This window comes from Aquarana catesbeiana, linkage group LG02 (genome assembly GCF_042186555.1).
Source record: "Aquarana catesbeiana isolate 2022-GZ linkage group LG02, ASM4218655v1, whole genome shotgun sequence".
Taxonomy (NCBI): domain Eukaryota; kingdom Metazoa; phylum Chordata; class Amphibia; order Anura; family Ranidae; genus Aquarana; species Aquarana catesbeiana.
The window spans coordinates 424,473,917-424,496,189 of NC_133325.1; the positions used below are offsets into that span (position 1 = coordinate 424,473,917).

General features: G+C 44.4%; 1 protein-coding gene across 1 annotated transcript in view; it reads left to right on the top strand.

The window, feature by feature from the left end:
• Positions 1–22,273, top strand: part of MYOM3 (myomesin 3) — a 198,132-nt gene that overhangs the window by 131,566 nt on the left and 44,293 nt on the right. The window contains exons 19-24 of the mRNA XM_073615489.1: positions 11,621–11,747; positions 15,145–15,323; positions 15,990–16,104; positions 16,361–16,517; positions 17,053–17,159; positions 21,432–21,476. Of these exons, the coding sequence (XP_073471590.1) occupies positions 11,621–11,747; positions 15,145–15,323; positions 15,990–16,104; positions 16,361–16,517; positions 17,053–17,159; positions 21,432–21,476 (730 nt within the window). The remainder of the gene's footprint in view (positions 1–11,620; positions 11,748–15,144; positions 15,324–15,989; positions 16,105–16,360; positions 16,518–17,052; positions 17,160–21,431; positions 21,477–22,273) is intronic.

The following is a 22,273-nucleotide window of genomic DNA, read 5'->3' on the forward strand; positions in this document are numbered from 1 at the left end:
GATCTCCAACCCCACTATACCTTCAGTCCTCTCTGAGACCTGCACTGAGAGGAATGAAGGTGTAGAATTAGGTGTGTCACAGCCAAGTACTTGTGGGCAATCTGCTTTTGGTACACCGACGTCAGATTGTACCAGGCAAATTTCCCTGCCCCAGCTGCTGCACCGCCGAAAGAAGTTTGCTCCCAGCCATCCACATGCCCAGTGGTTGAATGCTAGCTTGGCAAAATTGCTAGCACTTCAACTGCTGCCTTTTCAGTTGGTAGACTCTGCCCCCTTCCGTGAGTTTGTGGAATGTGCGGTTCCTCAGTGGCAGGTACCCAAACGCCACTTTTTCTCACGGAAGGCGATTCCGGCTCTCTACCAGGATGTGGAAGGCAATGTCCATGCCTCGCTGGACAGGGCGGTCAGCAGTAAGGTGCATATTACCGCTGACTCATGGTCCAGCAGGCATGGACAGGGACGTTACCTAAGTTTCACGGCGCATTGGGTGACTCTGCTGGCAGCTGGGAAGGATGCAGGACAAGGTGCAGTAGTGTTGGAGGTTGTTCCGCCACCACGCCTCCAAAATGCTAATGATTGTGACACACCTCTCTCCTCCACCCCCTCCTCTTCTTCTTCCTCCATGGCTTCTTCCTGTGCTTTGTCCTCGGAACCAGCTCCGTAGCCGTTCAAGGGGCTACGCAAGTACGCAGGCCAAAAGATACCATGCGGTGCTTGAGCTCGTGTGCTTGGGGGACAGGAGCCACACTGGGGCAGAGGTTCTGTCAGCTCTGCAGGGGCAGGTTCAGAGGTGGTTGACGCCACGCCAACTTAAGGCAGGAATGGTGGTTTGCAACAATGGCACCAACCTCCTCTCTGCCCTCCGACAGGGACAAATGACCCATGTGCCCTGTTTGGCTCACGTCCTTAACTTGGTGGTGCAGCGGTTCTTGGGCAGGTACCCGGGCTTACAGGATGTCCTGAGGCAGGCCAGGAAAGTCTGTATGCATTTCTGCCGGTCATATAATGCCAGTGCTCGGCTGGCGGACCTCCAAAAGGAGTTTAACCTGCCCAAGAACAGCCTAATCTGTGACATGCCCACCAGGTGGAACTCAACGTTGGCCATGCTGCAGCGGCTGCACACGCAGCAGAGGGCCATCAATGAGTACCTGTGCGACTATGGCACCAGGACAGGGTCAGGGGAGCTTGGTTTTTTTTCCCCACGGCAGTGAGCCATGATCAGGGATGCATGCACTGTCCTGTCACCATTTGAGGAGGCCACGAGGATGGTGAGCAGTGACAGTGCATGCATCAGTGACACTGTCCCCCTTGTCCACCTGTTGGAGCACACGCTGCATGGAATAATGGACAGGGCACTTGAGGCAGAACAGAGGCAGGAAGAGGAGGACTTCCTTAGCTCTCAAGGCCCCCTTTATCCAGACAGTGTTCCTGCGTGCCCGCCGATCACACAGGAAGAGGACGAGGAGGAGGAGGAGGAAGATTGTGTCAGTATGGAGGTGGAGCCTGGCACTCAGCAGCAGTCTTTAAGGGATCAGTCCCAAGAAACACATGGACTTGTACGTGGCTGGGAGGAGGTGGCTGCAGACCATGTCGTCCTTAGTGACCCAGAGGACTCCGGACCGAATGCCTCAGCAAACCTACGCTGCATGGCCTCCCTGATCCTGCAAAGCCTGCGTAAGGATCCTCGTATTCGTGGTATCAAGGAGAAGGACCAATACTGGCTGGCAACCCTCCTTGATCCATGTTACAAGGGTAAGGTTACGGACCTTATCTTGCCATCGCAGAGGGAGCAGAGGATGAAACATCTTCGGGAGGCCTTGCAGAAAGGTCTGTGCAACGTGTTCCCAGAGACTGGGAGGTTACAAACTCCTGTTTCTGGACAACGTGTTGCTGAGGCTTCGGTCAGTCAAAGAAGGAGCGGTGGAGAAGGTGGCCGTCTGGCCGATGCGTTCAGACAATTTTTTGGTCCGCAGCCCCAAGATATGATCGGTTCCAGCAACCATCGCCAGCGTCTGTTTTACATGGTGCAGGAATACCTAGGGGCAAGATCTGACTTGGACACCTTTCCCACCGAAAATCCTCTGGGTTACTGGGTCATGAGGATGGATCACTGGCCAGAGCTTGCACAGTATGCAATTGAGCTACTGGCCTGTCCTGCATCCAGCGTTCTTTCGGAACGCACATTCAGTGCTGCTGGAGGCTTTGTAACCGATCACAGGGTGCGTCTGTCCACCGACTCAGTCGATCAACTGACTTTCATAAAAATTAATCAGTCTTGGATCACCACCAGCTACCAAGCACCTGATGCTGATGTAACCGAATCATTTTTTTTGAAATCTCAGATCCCTTCAAAGACTGCCTATGCTGATGCTGAGTGACTATCCCTGAGTAATTATCCTCTTCCTCCTCAATGATCACGCTGATAGCTTGTAAGAACATTTTTGGTTCTGGGCGCCACCACCAGTGCCTAAGGCCCAATTTTTCAGCCCCTGTTTAACAGGAGCGTGTAATTACAATTTTTGATGCAATACTTTGCAGCAGGGCTCGTTTCTAGGTTACAACTAGAGTATCTGTGAGGGGTTGCAGTGTTGTGGCACCAGCACCAGTGCCTAAGGCCCAATTTTTCAGCCCCTGTTTAACAGGGGCGTGTAATTAAAATTTTTGATGCAATACTTTGCAGCAGAGCTCGTTTCTGCGTTCCAACTAGAGTATCTGTGAGGGGTTGCAGTGTTGTGGCACCAGCACCAGTGCCTAAGGCCCAATTTTTCAGCCCTTGTTTAACAGGGGCGTGTAATTACAATTTTTGATGCAATACTTTGCAGCAGGGCTCGTTCCTGCGTTCCAACTAGAGTGTCTGTGAGGGGTTGCAGTGTTGTGGCACTAGCACCAGTGCCTAAGGCCTAATTTTTCAGCCCCTGTTCAACAGGGGCATGTAATTACAATTCTTGATCTAATATTTCACAGCAGGGCCCATTTCTGCACCCACCAAGAGCGAGTGAGGACTTACAGTGTTGTGGCACCAGCACCACCACCAAAGGCCCAATTTTTCTGCCCCTGTTCAACAGGGGCATGTAATTACAATTCTTGATCTAATATTTCACAGCAGGGCCCATTTCTGCGCCCACCAAGAGCGAGTGAGGACTTACAGTGTTGTGGCACCAGCACCACCACCAAAGGCCCAATTTTTCTGCCTCTGTTCAACAGGGGCATGTAATTACAATTCTTGATCTAATATTTCACAGCAGGGCCCTGTGAGGGCTTACAGTGTTGTGGCCACAACAACACCTAAGGCCCAAATTTCTGCTGAGTATATAGGGCAGGCCCCTACTTTCAAACATCTAACTTACAAACGACTCCTACTTGCAAACGGAAGGAGACAACAGGAAGTGAGATGAAATCTACCCCTAGGAAGGGAAATTCTCTCCTGTAAGAGTTAATATGGGAAAAACATTTCTCCTTTCCACTGATGTTTTTCCAATCCTTGTTCCACAAAAAAACCCAAATTTTCAAAAAACATTTGTCATTGGGACAAAAAGTGAGGTGAAATCTTCTGAAGAGGAGGACAGACAGCAAAACAAATGTCACAGGGGTGAACCCTTCCCTATGTTTTCCAAAAAGCTTAAAAAAGATTTTTTGGCTGGAGCTAAACACGTTAAAAATTTACCCATTCAAAATTACAAACAGATTCTACTTAACAACAAACCTACAGTCCCTGTCTTGTTTGCACCGCCTGTATACTGCTGTTCAGAGTATATAGGGCCTGGTGGCCCCACACCTTTCCTTTTTTTTAATTTGGGTGCGGGGATCCCCTTAATATCCATACAAGACCCAAAGGGCCTGGTAATGGACTGGGGGGTACCCATGCCGTTTGTCTCACTGGTTTTCATCCATATTGCCAGGACCCGACATTACATTAAACCCGCAAGCAGTTTTAAATGAGATTTTTTCCTTTAAAAATGACATTTTGTGCAGGGACTGTTCTAAACACGGGAAACACGCGCCACTTTACAGGCATACTATAGACACACCCCAGGTACGATATTTAAAGGAATATTTCACTTTTTTTTTTACTTTAAGCATCATTAAAATCACTGCTCCCGAAAAAACGGCCGTTTTTTAAAGGTTTTTTTGCATTGATACATGTCCCCTGGGGCAGGAACCGGGTCCCCAAACCCTTTTTAGGACAATACCATGCAAATTAGCCTTTAAAATGAGCACTTTTGATTTCAAACGTTCGAGTCCCATAGACGTCAATTGGGTTCTAACGTTCGTGCGAATTTTCGATCCGTTCGCAGGTTCAGGTGCGAACCGAACCGGGGGGTGTTCGGCTCATCCCTAGCAGGGATCAGGAGTGCATTACGCTCAGGATGCAGGGATCAGGAGTGGAGGGATCAGGAGTGGGTTGTGCTCAGGATGTAGGAATCAGGAGGTGTGTTGCGCTCAGAATGTAGGGTTCAGGAGTGCGTTACGCTCAGAATGCAGGGATCAGGAGTGTGTTGTGCTCAGAATGCAGGGATCAGGGGTGCGTTTTGCTCAGAATGCAAGGATCAGGAGTGTGTTACGCTCAGAATGCAGGAATCAGGAGTGAGTTATGCTCAGAATGCAGGGATCAGGAGTGCGTTTTGCTCAGAATGCAGGGATCAGGAGTGCGTTATGCTCAGAATGCAGGAATCAGGAGTGTGTTATGCTCAGAATGCAGGAATCAGGAGTGTGTTGTGCTCAGAATGCAGGGATCAGGATTGCGTTTCACTCAGAATGCAGGGATCAGGATTGCGTTACACTCAGAACGCAGGTATCAGGAGCACGTTACGTTCAGAATGCAGGGATCAGGGGTGCGTTATGCTCACAATGCAGGAATCAGGAGTGTGTTACGCTCAGAATGCAGGGATCAGGAGTGCGTTACTCTCAGAATGCAGGGATCAGGAGTGCGTTATACTCAGAATGCAGGGATCAGGAGTGCGTTATGCTCAGAATGTAGGGATCAGGGGTACATTAGGCTCAGAATGCAGGATTCAGGAGTGCATTATGCTCAGAATGCAGGAATTGGGAGTGCGTCACACTCAGAATGCAGGGATCAGGATTGCGTTATGCTCAGAATGCAGGGATCAGGAGTGCGTTATGCTCAGAATGCAGGAATCGGGAGTGCGTTACACTCAGAATGCAGGGATAAGGATTTTGTTACACTCAGAATGCAGGGATCATGATTGCGTTATGCTCAGAATGCGGGGATCAGCATTGCGTTATGCTCAAAATGCAGGGATCAGGATTGCGTTACGCTCAGAATGCAGGGAACAGGAGTGTGTTGTATTTAGAATGCAGGGATCAGAGATCAGGAGTGCGCTGCGCTAAGAATGTAGGGATCAGGATTGCGTTACGCTCAGAATGCAGGGATCAGGAATGCGGGGATTGGGGGGGGTGATGTGCAGGGTGGTAGCGCCCACACACACACACACACACAGTAGTGTCCTCTTTCCCCCTCCTTTGCTCCCATAGCATCCTACCTGTGTACAAGGAGACTGAGAAGCAGCACAGTTCTGTACAGGGGGCGGGAGCAAGAGCTGGCAGCCTGACTTTTAATAATAACAAGCTGGTGACTGGTTTCTTAGGACCTAGCAACCAACCACCTATGGGTTAACACTGGGCTGTGCTGCCTCTTGCTCTCCGCTGTTCACAGCGCCGGAGGAGGCTGGGGGGAGGGAGAGAGTATAATTGAAGGCGCGGCGGAGGAAGCTGAGGGCGGAAAGAGAAGGACTGGCAGCTAGCAGTAGCGGGGGTCTGCAAGGCCCCAGGGCTAGTAGATATCAATGGGATCATGCTATGAGGAAGGCTGCAAAAGTAGAAAAGCGTTAGCATCTTTTGTATCATGCTTTTATACATGTAGCCAATAAAGATTTTTTTTCGCAAGAGCACTCCGAGTTGCCGGCTTTAATCTCATTGATATCTACTACCTTGGGAGTTGAACGCTCCAGCCAGAGCACCAGAATCCAGCTCCTGGATATAAAATATAGTGGTTGAGCTTGGGTAAAACTTTTATATTAGACTATGGCATAGGTAGGCAACCTTGGCCCTCCAGCTGATGGTAAAACTACAAATCCTATGAGACATTGCAAGACCCTGACAATCACAGACATGACTACTCAAGGCAGAGGCATGAAGGGATTTGTACTTTCACCACAGCTGGAGTGCCGAGGTTGCCTACCCCTGGACTATGGGATTTGTGGTATGCATAGAACAGTGCACATGACCAAAACTAATATGTACTGCTCATTCCAAACAAATAGAAGTAAAAGGGAAAAGGAGAGGTTCCGGAGGACTAAACCGGGAAGTAGAAAAATACAGAAAAGAAACAATTTCATGAATGCGTATGGATTATTTTTGGAGAATAAGGATATAATTTGGAGTCACTTCAAAGTATAACTAAAGGCAAAACTTTTTTTAGTTTTGTATATATTGGATATGGAACCCCTGTTATGTTATTGCTGTCTCTGCCCTTGTCAGGAAGAGTCATCCTCTATATTTGTCCTGTTTATCCTTATCACCAAAAGTAAAAGCAGAAGAAAATCACAAATTTTGAGTGGTCACCAGAATAGGAATAGTGGGGAAATCTTCCAACGGGGACACTAGTTCTAGTGTCCTTAGCAACAAGCAGAGACTCCTCACTTTGAGGGGATGTTCTCTCACCCCCTGTTTTGTATATGGGACTGGAAGTGAAGATATCCTCAATGGTAAACAGGAGGCAAAAAAAATTAAAAACTGATGGGGTTACTCTAGTCAAAATGGAAAAAAAGGCCTTTATGTCTACTTTAACTGCTTGCTGCCCGCACACAGTAGTTATACTGCAGGCGAGTAACATCCACCAGATCATGTACCTGTACATCGACAGGGCACTTCTGGGCATGCGCGTGCCCACTGCTGACCAAGGTGTGGTTGGGCACAGCACGATTTTGTCAGCAGGCCCCACCCAGTGATTCATGGCTGACACCTACTGACCGACCAATCACAGCAGAGAGCCGATCCGGCTGTTTCTTTTCCCTGCAAAGCAGAGAGAAAAATGACCAGATAGAAATATAAATGCAGCACACATTATACATTGTTAGGCACATATTTAACCCCTTGATTGCCCCTAGATGTTAACTCCCTCCCAGCCAGCATCATTAGTATAATGTCAGTGTACAGTATTATCACTGTATTAGTGTCCCTAGCAATGCCAGTGACAGTTACTGACGCTCCCAGATAGTGTCTGTTAGTGTCAGCCTGCCCGCCACGCTATCGCAGTCAAACTATAAGTCGCTGATCACTGCCATTACAGTATAGGTCTATAGCTGTGTAAAATCCAGTATATATACCATAGGTTGTAGACTAGCTACAGCTGTAGCTATAGCTGTAGCTATAACTTTTACACAACCAATAGAGGTGCACCAAATAGAAATTTTGGTACCGAAACCAAAAATGCAGGATGCCTTTGGCCAAAAACCGAAACCAAAAATGACAGTTTTTTTAAAATATATATATTTTTATATATAATTGTATTATATTTGTCTTTTTAATTAATATCATGAGTTTAAATGAATATGAATTTATTGTCAGCCATTATTAGCACCTTTAACGCAAAAAAAGCTCAAGAAATATGTATCCCTTTAAATTCTGTGTATGTCTTCACACTGGTCCATTGCGCTGCTGTTGTGGTGCTAAAAATCCTACATTTTTGGTCAGTAAAAAAATGCACCTTCCCATTGAAATGCATTGAAAATGCAGCAAGAACGCATCAATAAAGCACCCATGTTAAGTTTTTGATGCGTTTTTTTGAGTCATATAACCTATGAAAACACACCATAAGCACAGTAAAATGGTGGTAAAATTGTGTCTAAATCGCGACAAAATCACAGTAAAATCATGATAAAAATGTAATTTGTGTACAGTGTTGCATTACTGCGCAATTGCCAGTTAAAGTAACACAGTGCTAAATAGTAAAAAAAAAGCTCTGGTCATGAAAGGGGTAAAACCTTCTGAAGGTCAAAAGGAGCATCAGCATTTTTCTATTTTTCAGTGGGTAGTCATATTTATGCATCCCAAACAAATTCACTGGGTCATTATCACCTTTAACTCCAGGCAAGTATAGACAAAGATAAAGACACAGATGAATGCAGCTCGGTGTTCATTATTACATCGATAATTGTATTTTTAAATGCAAACAGCGTAGGTAAATGAATTTGACTTGGTATCTACCTCTTGCAGTCCCTGTAGAGCAGGAGTCTCTAACTTTGTTGTAGCTGCGATCGTCAGCTTTTGTGATGGGGAAGAGATTGGTGCAGTTCTGGTGGGGCAGTCCCTGTTTCTAAAAGGAGGAGGACTATCATTGACCACTGCTAAAGCCAATCACAGTCCTGCTAGCCCCATCTACCATCTGGAGGACAATGACTCGCTTGGTTGCCACTACCAATCTCAGAAAGAAGGGATTTCACTGTGATTGAGAAAACCACAATCAGGTGACAGTTTGTGAAATTACTGTTGAGCTTTTGGGAAACTTTGTGTCACTTACTACTGAACCCCTGCACTCTGTGTTCCTTTAAGCCACACACAGTATTCAGTGCAATGAAAATCACACCAAACCACTTTTTCTCTGCTGTGGGGGCCCAACTTATGATCCAGCACACAGGCCCACTGCTTTCAGAAAATGCCCCTGAGCTGAGCTCATCATTGCACATCCATTCCAGATGCTTGTATGTGACATTACATACATTACATACATCACATACATCACATACATTACATACATCACATACATCACATATATCACATACAAGCACGTGGGCTGGATGCGAGAGATGGATCAGCAGGATGAGTGTGCCAGGACAGGTAGATGTGCCTCATCTCTGCTTCCTTTCACCACTCTGTATATCATGTATATCATAGATGAGAAGAGGGTACAGCGCTGGAGTAGATGAGCAGGAGGGTACAGTGGTGGAATAGATGAGAAGGGGTTCAGCAATGGGACAGAAGAGCATGGGGCTCAGTGTTGGGGTAGATGAGCAGGGGGGTACAGTGTTGTGACAGATGAGCAGGGAGGTTCAGTGTTGGGCCAGATGAGCAGGGGCTACAGTGTTGGGCCAAATGAGCGGGGGGGTACAGTGTTGGGCCAAATGAGCAGGGGGGGGTACAGTGTTGGGGCAGATGAGCAGGGGGGTACAGTGTTGGGCCAGATGAGCAGGGGGGTTTAGTGTTGGGGCAGATGAGAAGGGGGTTTAGTGGTGTACCAGAAAACCAGGGGGGTAGAGCAGTGGGGCAGGTGTGAAAGGAGGTGTATTGGTGGGACAGATGAGCAGGGGGTTACAGTGGTGGGGCAGAAGAGCAGGGGGTTACAGAGGTGAGACAGATGTGCTGGATTTACATTGGTGGGGCAGATGAGAAAGCGGGTTACAGTGGTGGGGCAGATGAGAAAGCGCGTTACAGTGGTGGGCCAGATGAGCAGATGGGTTCAGTGTTAGGACAGATGAGAAGGTGATTCAGTAGTGAGACAGAAGAGCATGGGGAGCAGTGTTCATTTGGGGATTCCCATTGGGGATTCAGTGGTGGGGTAGATGTGCAGGAGGTACAGTGGTGAGAGGGATGAGCAGGGGGTTCAGCGGTGGGACAGAAAAGCAGGGGGGGTACAGTGATGGGGCAGATGAGCAGGGGGAGTTCAGTGTTGGGCCACATGAGAAGGGGGTTACAGTGGTGGGAAAGATGAGCAGGGGTGTTCAGTGTTGGGGCAGAGGAGAAAGGAGGTACATTGGTGGGACAGATGAGCAGGGGGTTACAGCAGTGGGGCAGAGGAGCAGGGGAGTACAGAGGTGGGGCAGATGTGCAGAGGGGTGCAGAGGAGAAAGGAGGTACATTGGTGGAACACATGAGCAGGGGGGTACAATTGTGGGAAAGACGTGCGGGAGGTACAGTGCTGAGGCAGATGAGAAAGAGGGGTTACAGTGGTGGGGCAGATGAGCAGATAAGTTCAGTGTTAGGACAGATGAGAAGATGATTCAGCGGTGAGACAGAAGAGCATGGGGGTACAGCAGTGGAGCAGATGTGCAGGGAGGTACAGTGGTGGGGCAGATGAGCAGGGGGTTACAGTGGTGGGACAGAGGAGCAGGGGGGTACAGTGGTGGGGCAGATGTGCAGGGGGTTACAGTGGTGGGGCAGATGAGAAAGGGGGAACATTGGCTGGGCAGATGAGCAGGGGGTTACAGTGGTGGGACAGAGGAGCAGGGGGGTTACAATGGTGGGGCAGATGTGCAGGGGGTTACAGTGGTGGGGCAGATGTGCAGGGGGTTACCGTCAAGGGGCAGATGTGCAGGGGATTACAGTGGTGGGGCAGATGAGAAAGGGGGTACATTGGTGGGGCAGATGAGAAAGGGGGTGCATTGGTGGGGCAGATGAGAAAGGGGGTGCATTGGTGGGGCAGATGAGCAGAGTGGTACAGTGGTGGGATCAGATGTACAGGGGGTTACAGTGGTGGGGCAGATGAGCAGGGAGTTACATTGGTGGGATCAGATGTAAAGGGGGTTACAGTGGTGGGGCAGATGAGCAGGGGGGTACAGTGGTGGGATCAGATGTACAGGAGGTTACAGTGGTGGGGCAGATGAGCAGGGAGTTACATTGGTGGGATCAGATGTAAAGGGGGTTACAGTGGTGGGGCAGATGAGCAGGGAGGTACAGTGGTGGGATCAGATGTACAGGGGGGTTACAGTGGTGGGGCAGATGAGCAGGGGGGTGCAGTGGTGGGACAGATGAGCAGAGGGTTACAGTGGTGAAACAGATTTGCAGGAGGGAGAGTGATCTAAGGTGTGGATGTGCAGGAGTTGGGGCCGATCTGAGGCGTGAGAGTACAGGATGTTAATTTTTCACTACTAAAGTAGCAGTTCAAAATTTACTTTAAAAAAAATCCTTTTCGTGATTGAGAGTGTGAAGTTGACATTTTTTTGTTATAAAATTGGAACGCTCAATTTCTTTGAATACATTTTTCGGCACACTGTGCTCAAAAGATTGCCTACTCCTGCTGAAAATCATACATTAGACTGAGGGAGGAAGATAAAGCACAAGGAGCCAATCAATTGTTCTGCAGTGCAAGAAGAATGCTGATAGAAAGAGAGAGCAGAGTGACAAAGATGAGCTTATCAGTCTGCTGATTCTTGTCTCACTGCCTGCTCAAAGTATGGGGTTGCGAAGGAGACCTGTAAGTGTTACTGAACCATGTACAGAAACATAAAGTCCTATTCCCTGCCATACAGGGTTATACTGTGTTGCAAAGTTGTGTGAATTTCAGAACTTGACAGAAATACAAATCTTTTGGCAGGTAAACAGCTTTGTTATATACTGTGTATTTTATCTGTGTATTTAGTTGTTTGCCTGGAGTTTAGATTTAGGTTTATACCACTCTAATACCAGCAACAATGTTATAAATTAGGGCACTCATTTGCTATGGTTATTGTTAGGCGTTAGAAAAAAGGAATATCATTTCTTCTATCTTGAAAATAAATAAACCACTGATTTTATGATTTTATTCCTATCATATGTATGTTGTTTTTCTTTCGATTAGAACCCTTATTTGAAAATGAGTGATTGGGAACACTTTTTTTTCTAACAGGTAAAAGGCCTAACTGAGGGACATTTTTATGAGTTTCGTGCTCGAGCAATAAATATGGCTGGTGTTGGAAAGATGTCAGAGCCAAGCGATCTTTTTAAATGTGAAGAATGGACCATGCCTGAGCCAGGTAATACATTAATATATTTATTGTGAAAGATTGTTATGAAATGTATGCTTAATGGCTTTAATTATGTGAGCAATTTTTAAGCCTCTAACAAATTGTGACCCTCTGTCAAATTTCTATTGTTATTTGTGTCCCTGCTGGGGAGATTAACCATTTTAATACTAGGCACTTTCACTCCCCTTCCTGCCCAGGTCAATTTTCAGCTTTCAGCGCTGTCACACTTTGAATAACAATTGCGCGGTCATGCAACAATGTATCCAAATTAACTTTTTTATTATTTTTGAGACAGATAGAGCTTTCTTTTGGTGGCATTTAATCACCAATAGGTTTTTTATTTTTTGAAAAAAAAAAAAAAAAAAAGATTTTTTTTCTTAGTTTCTGTTATAAAATTTAGAAAAAAAAATTCTCCTTCACTGATGTGCACTGATGAGGCTGCACTGATAGGGTGGCACTGATGGGCACTTATGAGGCGGCACTGATGAGGGGGCGCTAATAAAGCTGCACTGATATGCGGCAGTGTTGCCAACCTACCAGATTGAAATTTACTGACACGACACCCAAAATTTCCTGGCACAGCCAAGTTTTTACTGGCACTTCCAAAAGTTACAAAATTACAGTTTTAAGTGCAAATTTTGGTATTTAGGCTACAAACAAGTACAAGATGCTATTAGCAATGTGATTTAAGGTAGATATTAGGGCAAAAAACATATTTCCTATTTTATTTTCGATATAGTAAGTACAGTGGGGACGGAAAGTATTCAGACCCCCTTAAATTTTTCACTCTTTGTTATATTGCAGCCATTTGCTAAAATCATTTAAGTTCATTTTTTTTCCTCATTAATGTACACACAGCACCCCATATTGACAGAAAAACACAGAATTGTTGACATTTTTGCAGATTTATTAAAAAGGAAAAACTGAAATATCACATGGTCCTAAGTATTCAGACCCTTTGCTGTGAAACTCATATATTTAACTCAGGTGCTGTCCATTTCTTTTGATCATCCTTGAGATGGTTCTACACCTTCATTTGAGTCCAGCTGTGTTTGATTATACTGATTGGACTTGATTAGGAAAGCCACACACCTGTCTATATAAGACCTTACAGCTCACAGTGCATGTCAGAGCAAATGAGAATCATGAGGTCAAAGGAACTGCCTGAAGAGCTCAGAGACAGAATTGTGGCAAGGCACAGATTTGGCCAAGGTTACAAAAACATTTCTGCTGCACTTAAGGTTGCTAAGAGCACAGTGGCCTCCATAATCCTTAAATGGAAGACGTTTGGGATGACCAGAACCCTTCCTAGAGCTGGCCGTCCGGCCAAACTGAGCTATCGGGGGAGAAGAGCCTTGGTGAGAGAGATAAGAAGAACCCAAAGATCACTGTGGCTGAGCTCCAGAGATGCAGTCGGGAGATGGGAGAAAGTTGTAGAAAGTCAACCATCACTGCAGCCCTCCACAAGTCAGGGCTTTATGGCAGAGTGGCTCCTCAGTGCAAGACACATGAAAGCCCGCATAGAGTTTGCTAAAAAACACCTGAAGGACTCCAAGATGGTGAGAAATAGGATTCTTTGTTCTGATGAGACCAAGATATAACTTTTTGGCCTTAATTCTAAGTGGTATGTATGGAGAAAACCAGGCACTGCTCATCACCTGTCCAATACAGTCCCAACAGTGAAGCATGGTGGTGGCAGCATCATGCTGTGGGGTTGTTTTTCAGTTGCAGGGACAGGACGACTGGTTGCAATCGAGGGAAAGATGAATGCGGCCAAGTACAGGGATATCCTGGATGAAAACCTTCCCCAGAGTGATCAGGACCTCAGACTGGGCCAAAGGTTTACCTTCCAACAAGACAATGACCCTAAGTACACAGCTAAAATAACGAAGGAGTGGCTTCATAACAACTCCGTGACTGTTCTTGAATGGCCCAGCCAGAGCCCTGACTTAAACCCAATTGAGCATCTCTGGAGAGACCTAAAAATGGCTGTCCACCAACGTTTACCATCCAACCTGACAGAACTGGAGAGGATCTGCAAGGAGGAATGGCAAAGGATCCCCTAATCCAGGTGTGAGAAACTCTTTCCCAAAAAGACTCATGACTGTATTAGATCAAAAGGGTGCTTCTACTAAATACTGAGCAAAGGGTCTGAATATTTAGGACCATGTGATATTTCAGTTTTTCTTTTTTAACAAATCTGCAAAAATGTCAACAATTCTGTTTTTCTGTCAATATGGGGTGCTGTGTGTACATTAATGAGGAAAAAATGAAATTAAATGATTTTAGCAAATGGTTGCGATATAATGAAGAGTGAAAAATTTAAGGGGTCTGAATACATTCCGTTCCCACTGTAAGTAGCACAGGGACAAGACTTAGGAGGGACAGAATTTAGAAGAGGAAGGCACACACACATAAAGTTGACTCTTGGTCCGTTCAGTCCACTGCAGTCTAAACAGCACTGACAGTCTCGCTCCCGACTTGCCCTGCTCCTGTCCTGTAGACCCACACACGAGTCTCTGGCCGCTCTGCTTGGCTCCCTTGTACCATGACATCACACGACACACTCGGACACTGCCTCCACCAGAGTTGCCCAAACACACTGTAAGCACTTGGATAGTCTCGGCTGGCTCTGGACCGGGCCGAACATCACAGCCATATTTTTAACTGGCAACTTTTTCCTTTTACTGGCATTTAGTGGCAGGAGAAAATTGCCTGTTTTTTACTGGCTGCCAGTAAAAATACTGATGGTTGGCAACACTGATAGGCAGCACTGATGGGCACTGATAGGCAACACTGATGAGCAGGCACTGATGAGGAGGCACTAATGAGGCTGCACTGATATGCTGCACTGATAGGCGACACTGATGAGGGGGCACTGATAGGCACTGATGAGGAGGCACTGATAGGCAGCACTGATGAGGAGGCACTGAAAGGCGGAACTGATGAGGAGGCACTAATGAGGCTGCACTGATATGCGGCACTGATAATCGGCACTGATAGGCGACACTGATGGACACTGTTAGCCAGCACTGATGCGCACTGATAGGCAGCACTGATAATCAGGGACTCGGCAATCATCAAATATGTACTGTACAAGTCCTCTTCAAAACAGTAGCCTGCCACATCAAGTAGAAAAAAGTTTATTCACTGCTTAATATATTCGACTACGTTCAGATGCCATCATAATGAGATAATCATTGTTATTCACTTAACCTGTGGTCATAAAGTTGGATGATCGGTATGTATTAATATGTCAAAAAAGTGCAGAATGTTCCCAATAAATACAATTTTCTAAGATATAAACAGAGCAACAGAAAATGCATTTTTTAATTATACAGTGTTCTAAAATATCACATCTAGAGCATATGAGGACTGCCTCTAATAACAGTTTTTACATTCACAGGTCCTCCTTATGATGTCCGATGTAGAGAAGTACGTGATAGCACACTGATGCTCCACTGGGAGCCCCCTGTGTACATTGGGAGCAGCCCAGTCAATGGCTACATAGTAGAAGTATGTGAGGAGGGCACTGAGGCATGGAGGAAGATTAATGAGGAGCCCACAATGGATTTACATATGAGGGTATTGTATATTAAAGATGCTTATATTTTGCCTTGCCATATCAACATGTTTATTACATTTTTAAATAAAACCTTTCCATTTTTATAACTTACCTTATTTTAGACGTATTGATGTAATCACTGTGTTTACTAGCTTCTCTATGCAATGTAGGCAGATCATAGATGGTGGGAGGTGGTGGTAGGGTACAGTACATAGCTTCCCAAGAACATCACAGCATCCTGCCTCAGTACTCCTCTCAAGAGCCCTCAGACTTGATGCAAACAGTGCTTTAGCTCTTGGGAGAAGTTATACAAGAATTCCTTGATGGGTGGATTCCATAACTGAAAGAACTAAAAAAGAACTAAGATCCAATGAATAAAAGGGATTGGCCAGGGACGGCCATGCTGGGGAGGAATAGGCTGTGTAATGCTGGGTCCTGCCAGGAAACAAAGCATCAGTCTAACTTGCTGCCGCTAATGCACACAGCATGTTTATTATAGGAGATGGGCCTGCAACTGTGCAAGAGCGACAGTTCAGCTTTAAGTAGCTCTAGCAGTGTAGGTCACTGTGAAATAAGTGCTGAGTTACTATATGATTTCTTTTTCCTAGTAGAATGTACTAATATTTTTTATAATAGTATCAAAATGGAGAGAGTCATATTTGAAATAATATGCATTTTTGATTTAGATCTCTGAATTGGAAACAGATAAAAGGTACCAGTTCCGTGTCCTGGCTGTTAACACATCTGGACCTGGGATTCCATCTCTTCCATCTGATCCTGTGTTGCCTGCCACTAAAGAAGGTTTGAATGTTAACAAATGAGTAGATATATTTTTTAAAAATCTTCTATTTTTTTTTTTTGCACAAAGCCGATGCTGTCTTCTTTTGGAATGTACATACTGTATTTACGTGTTTCGTTATTTTTAGCAAGCATCATGTTTGTTTTCAGACCATGCTTGATATGGTTTGTATTGGCTCTATTTCCTAAACACCAACGGCAGCATTCCTGTTAAGACAACACTTTTTTGTTCAAATAATAAAGTAATGTTTATCCACAGGCACGAATGAAATTCAGGTTGGGGTAGACGAGGAAGGATTTATTTACCTTTCATTTGAAAACCCGGAGCCAGTTGACAATCCACAGTTCCTCTGGTCCAAGGACTACAAGGGAGCTCCAGACTCAGAGAGAACAGACATTTCTATAGATGGAAATACGTAATTACTAAAATAATTATTTTATGTTCTGGGCCCATGGACTTGACTGTGAAATTTCTATGTATACTTCCCATAGTGAAAGATGTTATTATTATACTATATTTTAATAATAATTTAAGAATTATGCTTACATCTATTCCTGCATTTATATCCATTAACAAATGTTCCACCTCTATGTCCATGTTATGTTGTCCACCTCCCATAGGAAACAGATGCTTGCTGGACATACACATCTCACACAAGAGGCACATAGATACTGTGCCTATATGCACATGTGTATACACCACAGAAACTGCACAACGCTTCCACTGTTCCAACTGACATGCGCTGCAGCACACCACAACCAACATCAAGATTGTATAGAACAATAAAAGTAGGCTAGAAAGAATTGATTGTCAATGTAGAAAAGAATATGATTTTACATTTGAATCATAGATATGCTTTAATTATGTAAGCAAATCCAATTCTTTTACTTCAATTATAAGAACAGACAAGAAGAACAGTAAAACATAAATCCTTTTGCTGATTGTTATAGGTCTAAACTTATTCTAACAAACCCTTCTGAGGAAGATGTTGGCACCTATGCTGTTGAAGTGCCAAATACAGATGGAGTATCTGCTAGTCACATGCTAACAAAGGAAGGTATGAAATCCTGAATGCATTCTGCAAAAAACAACTATAATGTAAGAAAAAAGCATTTCCAGTGAAGCAAAGCTCGCAACTATTCTTCTTTTGGAGGAACAGTCCATCTTTTGGAACCAGATCTTAACGTACCTTTCTTTTAGGTTTGACGTAATACAATTAGGTCCATATATATTTGGACACGGGTACAATTTTTATACATTTGGCTCTGTATGCCACCAGAATATAATTAACATGAAACAAAACAATCTAAATGAATTTGAAGTGCAGACTTTCAGCTTTAATTCAAGGGGTTGAACATAAATATCAAGTACAAATTTTAGGAACTGCAAACATTTTTATACAGAGCCCCTCCATTTTCAGGGGCTCAAATGTAATTGGACAAATTAATATAATCATAAATAAAATGTTAATTTTTAATATTGTGTTGAAAATCCTTTACTGGCAGTGACTGCCTAAAGTCTGGAACCCATGGACTTTACCAAAGACTGGGTTTCCTCCTTTCTGATGCTTTGCCAGGCTCTAATTGCAGCTGTATTCAGTTGTTCTTTGTTGGTGGGTCTTTCTGCCTTTGGTTGTGCCTTCAGCAAGTGAAATGCATGCTCAATTGGGTTGAGATCAGGTGATTGACTCGGACATTGCAGAATATTCCACTACTTTTCCTTCAAAAGATCCTGGGTTGCTTTTGCAGTGTGTTTTGGATCATTGTCCATCTGTACTGTGAAGAGCCGTCCAATTAACCTTGCTGCATTTGGCTGAATCTGGGCTGACAGTATATATATCTCCTAAACACTGCAGAATTCATCTGGCTGCTTCTGTCCTCTGTCACATCATCAATATACACCAATGGCCCAGTGCCACTGGAAGCCTTGCATGCACATGCCATCACACTGCCTCCACCATGTTTTACAGATGACATTGTTTTTCTTCCCGGCATCCTGGTACAGATTATTCTTGGTTTTATCCGTCCAAAGAATGCTTTTCCAGAACTGGTCTGGCTTTTTTAGATTTTTTTGAGCAAAGTCTAATCTGGCTTTTCTATTCTTCAGGCATGGTTTACACTTTGTGGTGAACCCTCTTGTATTTGCTCTCGTGAAGTCTTCTCTTGATTGTAAACTTTGACCATGATATGCCTGGAGAGTGTCCCTCACTTGGATGTTGTGAATGGGTTTTTCTTTACTATAGAGAGGATCCTGTGATCATGAACCACTGTTGTCTTCCGTGGACGTCCAGGCCTTTTTATGTTGCTGAGCTCACCAGTGCTATCTTCTTTCCTCAGAATGTAACAGACTGTTGATTTGGCCACTCCTAATGTTGCTGCTATCCCTCTGATGGATTTGTTTCATTTTTGAATCCTTTCAATGGCCTGTTTCACTTGCATGGACAGCTCCTTTGAATGCATGATGTAGGTGACAGCAATAGATTCCAAATACAAATACCACACTTAGAATCAACTCCAGACCTTTTACCTGCTTAATTGATGAATAAATAACAAAGGAGTAGCCCACACCTGGCCATGAAACAACTTTTGATTCAATCGTTCAATTACTTTTGGTCCCTTTAAAAAGGGGGGATGGCTATTCTTAAGAGCTGTAATTCCTAAACCCTTTCTCCAATTTGGATGTACATACCCTCAAATTAAACCTCAGAGTGTGCACTTTCAGCACTTTCAGAGTGTGCACTTTCAGCTGGTGTTGTGTTTCAAATAATAGGGTAAATGTAAGTGAGGAGAAGTGTGTCATATGGGCTGCTGCTTTGGAGTGATGTTACACCACTGCCATGCGGTGCTGGCCATAAGGAAGTGTGGACATAGCTGTCATTGTGCTAAGTCAACTGTGAATTTTGAGGAGAACAGTTGTCTTGGGATGTTGGCTATTAATAGCTTGAAAAATGATGGTCTGGAAGGCTACTGCTTGAAGTCACTAGCCATAAATGAGGGAGGTGAGCATAGCTTTGTATATCTGTAAAAAACTCACCTGTGGTACAGCAATAAGGCACATTTTGTGGGTACAAGGACTGCAAGGATGTGCTATAAGGTGTTTCATTTGTGGAGGTTCATTGCATTAGGCAATCAATTACCATTCTTTTTTTTTTTTTTACATTCCCTATTGTACACCATTCCAATCTACAGTATACACTGGGGTTGATTTACTAAAACTGAAGAATGTAAATTTGGTGCAGCTCTGCATAGAAACCTTCCAGGTTTTTTGTCAAAGTTTAATTGAACAACCTGAAATTAGAAGCTGATTGGCTACCATGCGCAGCTGCACCAGATTTTCCACTCTCCAGACAGGCTCGGTTCACATAGGGGCAACACGACTCTGGCCGCGACTTTGCGAGGCGACCTGGACACGACCTGAGGGCGACACCACAGCGTGACTTGGAGCGACTTGGGGCGACTTACAAGGCGACTTCAAGTCGCCTCCAGGACAGGCGACTTTCCAGTGGCCAATCAAACTACAATCCGCTCTGGGGGAGGGAGGGGTTTGCTTGAAAAAAACATCTTCTCTTCCTGTGAAGTCGCTTCAGTATAGATCACGATCCGACTTGTAGGCGACTTACATTGAAATCAATGGGTACAAGTCGCCTACAAGTCGCCTTGAAGTAGTACAGGGACCTTTTCTGAAGTTGGAGCGACTTCAGTAGCGTACATATAGACGGCTCTCATTCACTTACATGGACTTTCAGATGTCAAGCGACTTGGGGCGACTTGAGGTCTGACAAGTCGGATCCCAAGTCGCGGTAGTGTGAACCGGCACTTATAGTAAATCAACCTCTGTGTTGTACATTCCCTATTCCACACCTCCTTTTAAAAAACAGAACGGAGGATAAATAAATGCAAATGGACAAGTGGTCCATTGTTGCATCTATTTTTGCATTGGTAGTTAGGAGAAAATATATATTAGTTGTGGGTTTTAAGTCATCTTCAGGACTAAAACAATTTTTTAATTACGTAAACCAAAAATTTTAAATGTAAAAAAATGGCACTGGGTGGTTAAGGGGATGTAAAAACTGATAAAAAAAACCTGGTGAAAACCTGATGAAAAACTGATCTGTTTTTTCTTTGAAAAAACACGACTTAACTGATGAAACAAACAGAACGCCTGTGCGAAAGGGGCCTTACAGAACAAAAATAGGGCTTTCATCCATTCAAAAAAACGGATGTTTACGGAAGTGGATGACAATGATCATTCATTTCCATCCGTTTTTTCATAGAGATGAATTGATGTCTGTTTTTCATCCATCGCATGTGTGAAAGGGGCCTTATTCTGTTAGAATTGTCCTACCCTCCCTATTTCATGCCAGCTTATTCTGTAAGCTGTTCTTTATGTTCCCTATATTACGCCACTTCATTCTGCACACTCTCTTTGTAGATTCAATATTCCACACAACCTCATTTTATATACTGTATGTTTCTGTTCTTCACTAGACCACCAAGGATTGTTAATATGGTGGGGGACACCCACTACACTATCAGGGATTATTAGTGGAAATGTACAATGTGAGCACAGTCTCATATTGCATTGTGGCATTGTGCCATATCGGGCGCTATTATATCTTGACGCTGTGATATTATATTCTGGTCATGTTTTACATTATGTTGTGGGCACCGCAGAGTATTGCATAATCATGATATCTAATATAGAATGTGATCACGGATGTACTTTTCGAGTTGTAAATTATTATTATTATTATACAGGATTTATATAGTGTCAACAGTTTGCGCAGCTCTTTACAACATGAGGCCAGACAGTACAGTTACAATACAAATCAATACAGGAGGGATCGGAGGGCCCTGCTCATTAGAGTTTACAATCTAGAAGAGCTTACAATCTAGAAGAGCTTACAATCTAGAAGTAAATCTGCGTTTTCTATACCATAGACTGCTGTATTGTGAAAGGAACATTTTATAAATAGCTTGTGAGCAAGATTTTTTTTTCCCTATAATATTGGTATTCCTTTTTTTTTGTACTGTCAAATCTATATATTTTATTATAAAGCAATGTGTATACTGTGCATTGCTTTAAAATATAGTGCTATATCCATGCCTGCGTAACATTTTGTTCCCTTGCTCTCTAAAAAAAGGGGGTGGAGGGGGTGGTGTTTGGGAAGTGGGGAAGTGTTTGGTGGTGCATTGAGGGCAGGACAGGGGAGTATGAGCACCTCCGCTAAAACTAAAAAAAAAGCCCTGCCAAAAACCAACAGTGTTGTAAATATACCGTTATTATAAGTACTACATATCTTTATAACAATATTTTTGTTTTCTGTTAGAACTAGAGGAACTGATGCGCAAAAGCCATGATGTGCGACATCCACGTAAGTGGCTTTTGGTGTATGTGTGGTATTTGGAGATTAGGCATTGTAAATCATTGAATGTCATTAAAAGGTCAACAAGGGAAAAAACATCAGAATACACTTTGAAAAAGAAAATATGTGTTGCCTGAACCTGCAAACAAGGTAAAGAATTTGAAAAGAATGCAAGTTTATTTATAAATGGAGGAGGTACAGAGAGAGAACAACCTCCTGTGATCTCTGTACTACAACCGAACCGACAAGTTTCAGCCCTGGACATTCAGCACTGACAGGATAAAAGTAAACGTTATATTGACCTCTGCCACAGCCAGAGATAGGGCACACTTCATTTACTGTGTAAAAGTACAAAAGTCGTTTTTGCTCATATTTCATCTTTAAAACGGTGTTACGGCAAAAAAATAAAAAAATAAAAGCCAGCAGCTACACATACTGCAGCTGCTGGCTTTTAACAATAGGACACTTACCTGTCCTGTAGTCCCGCAATGTTGGCACTGCAGCTGATGTTTCCATCAGCTCTCGGGTGCTACCACCACCATTGCGGGTAAGGGTACCCGGGAGTGTAGCCTTACGGTTTCATGCCAGGAACCCTACTGCGAATGCGCGAGGCCCTGCTGCTCTCTCCTACTGGCCTGGCCACAGGGAGAGGAGGAGGAGGGAGCCCCACGCTAATGTCACGCGGCTGCGGCCCGGAATCCCGGAAGTGGGAACAGGATACCTGTCTAGGTAACCTGTACCCCCCCCCGGAAGGTACCGGAGGGGGAGAGGAGAAAAATGCAAGTTTAACAAACAAATAATTGTGC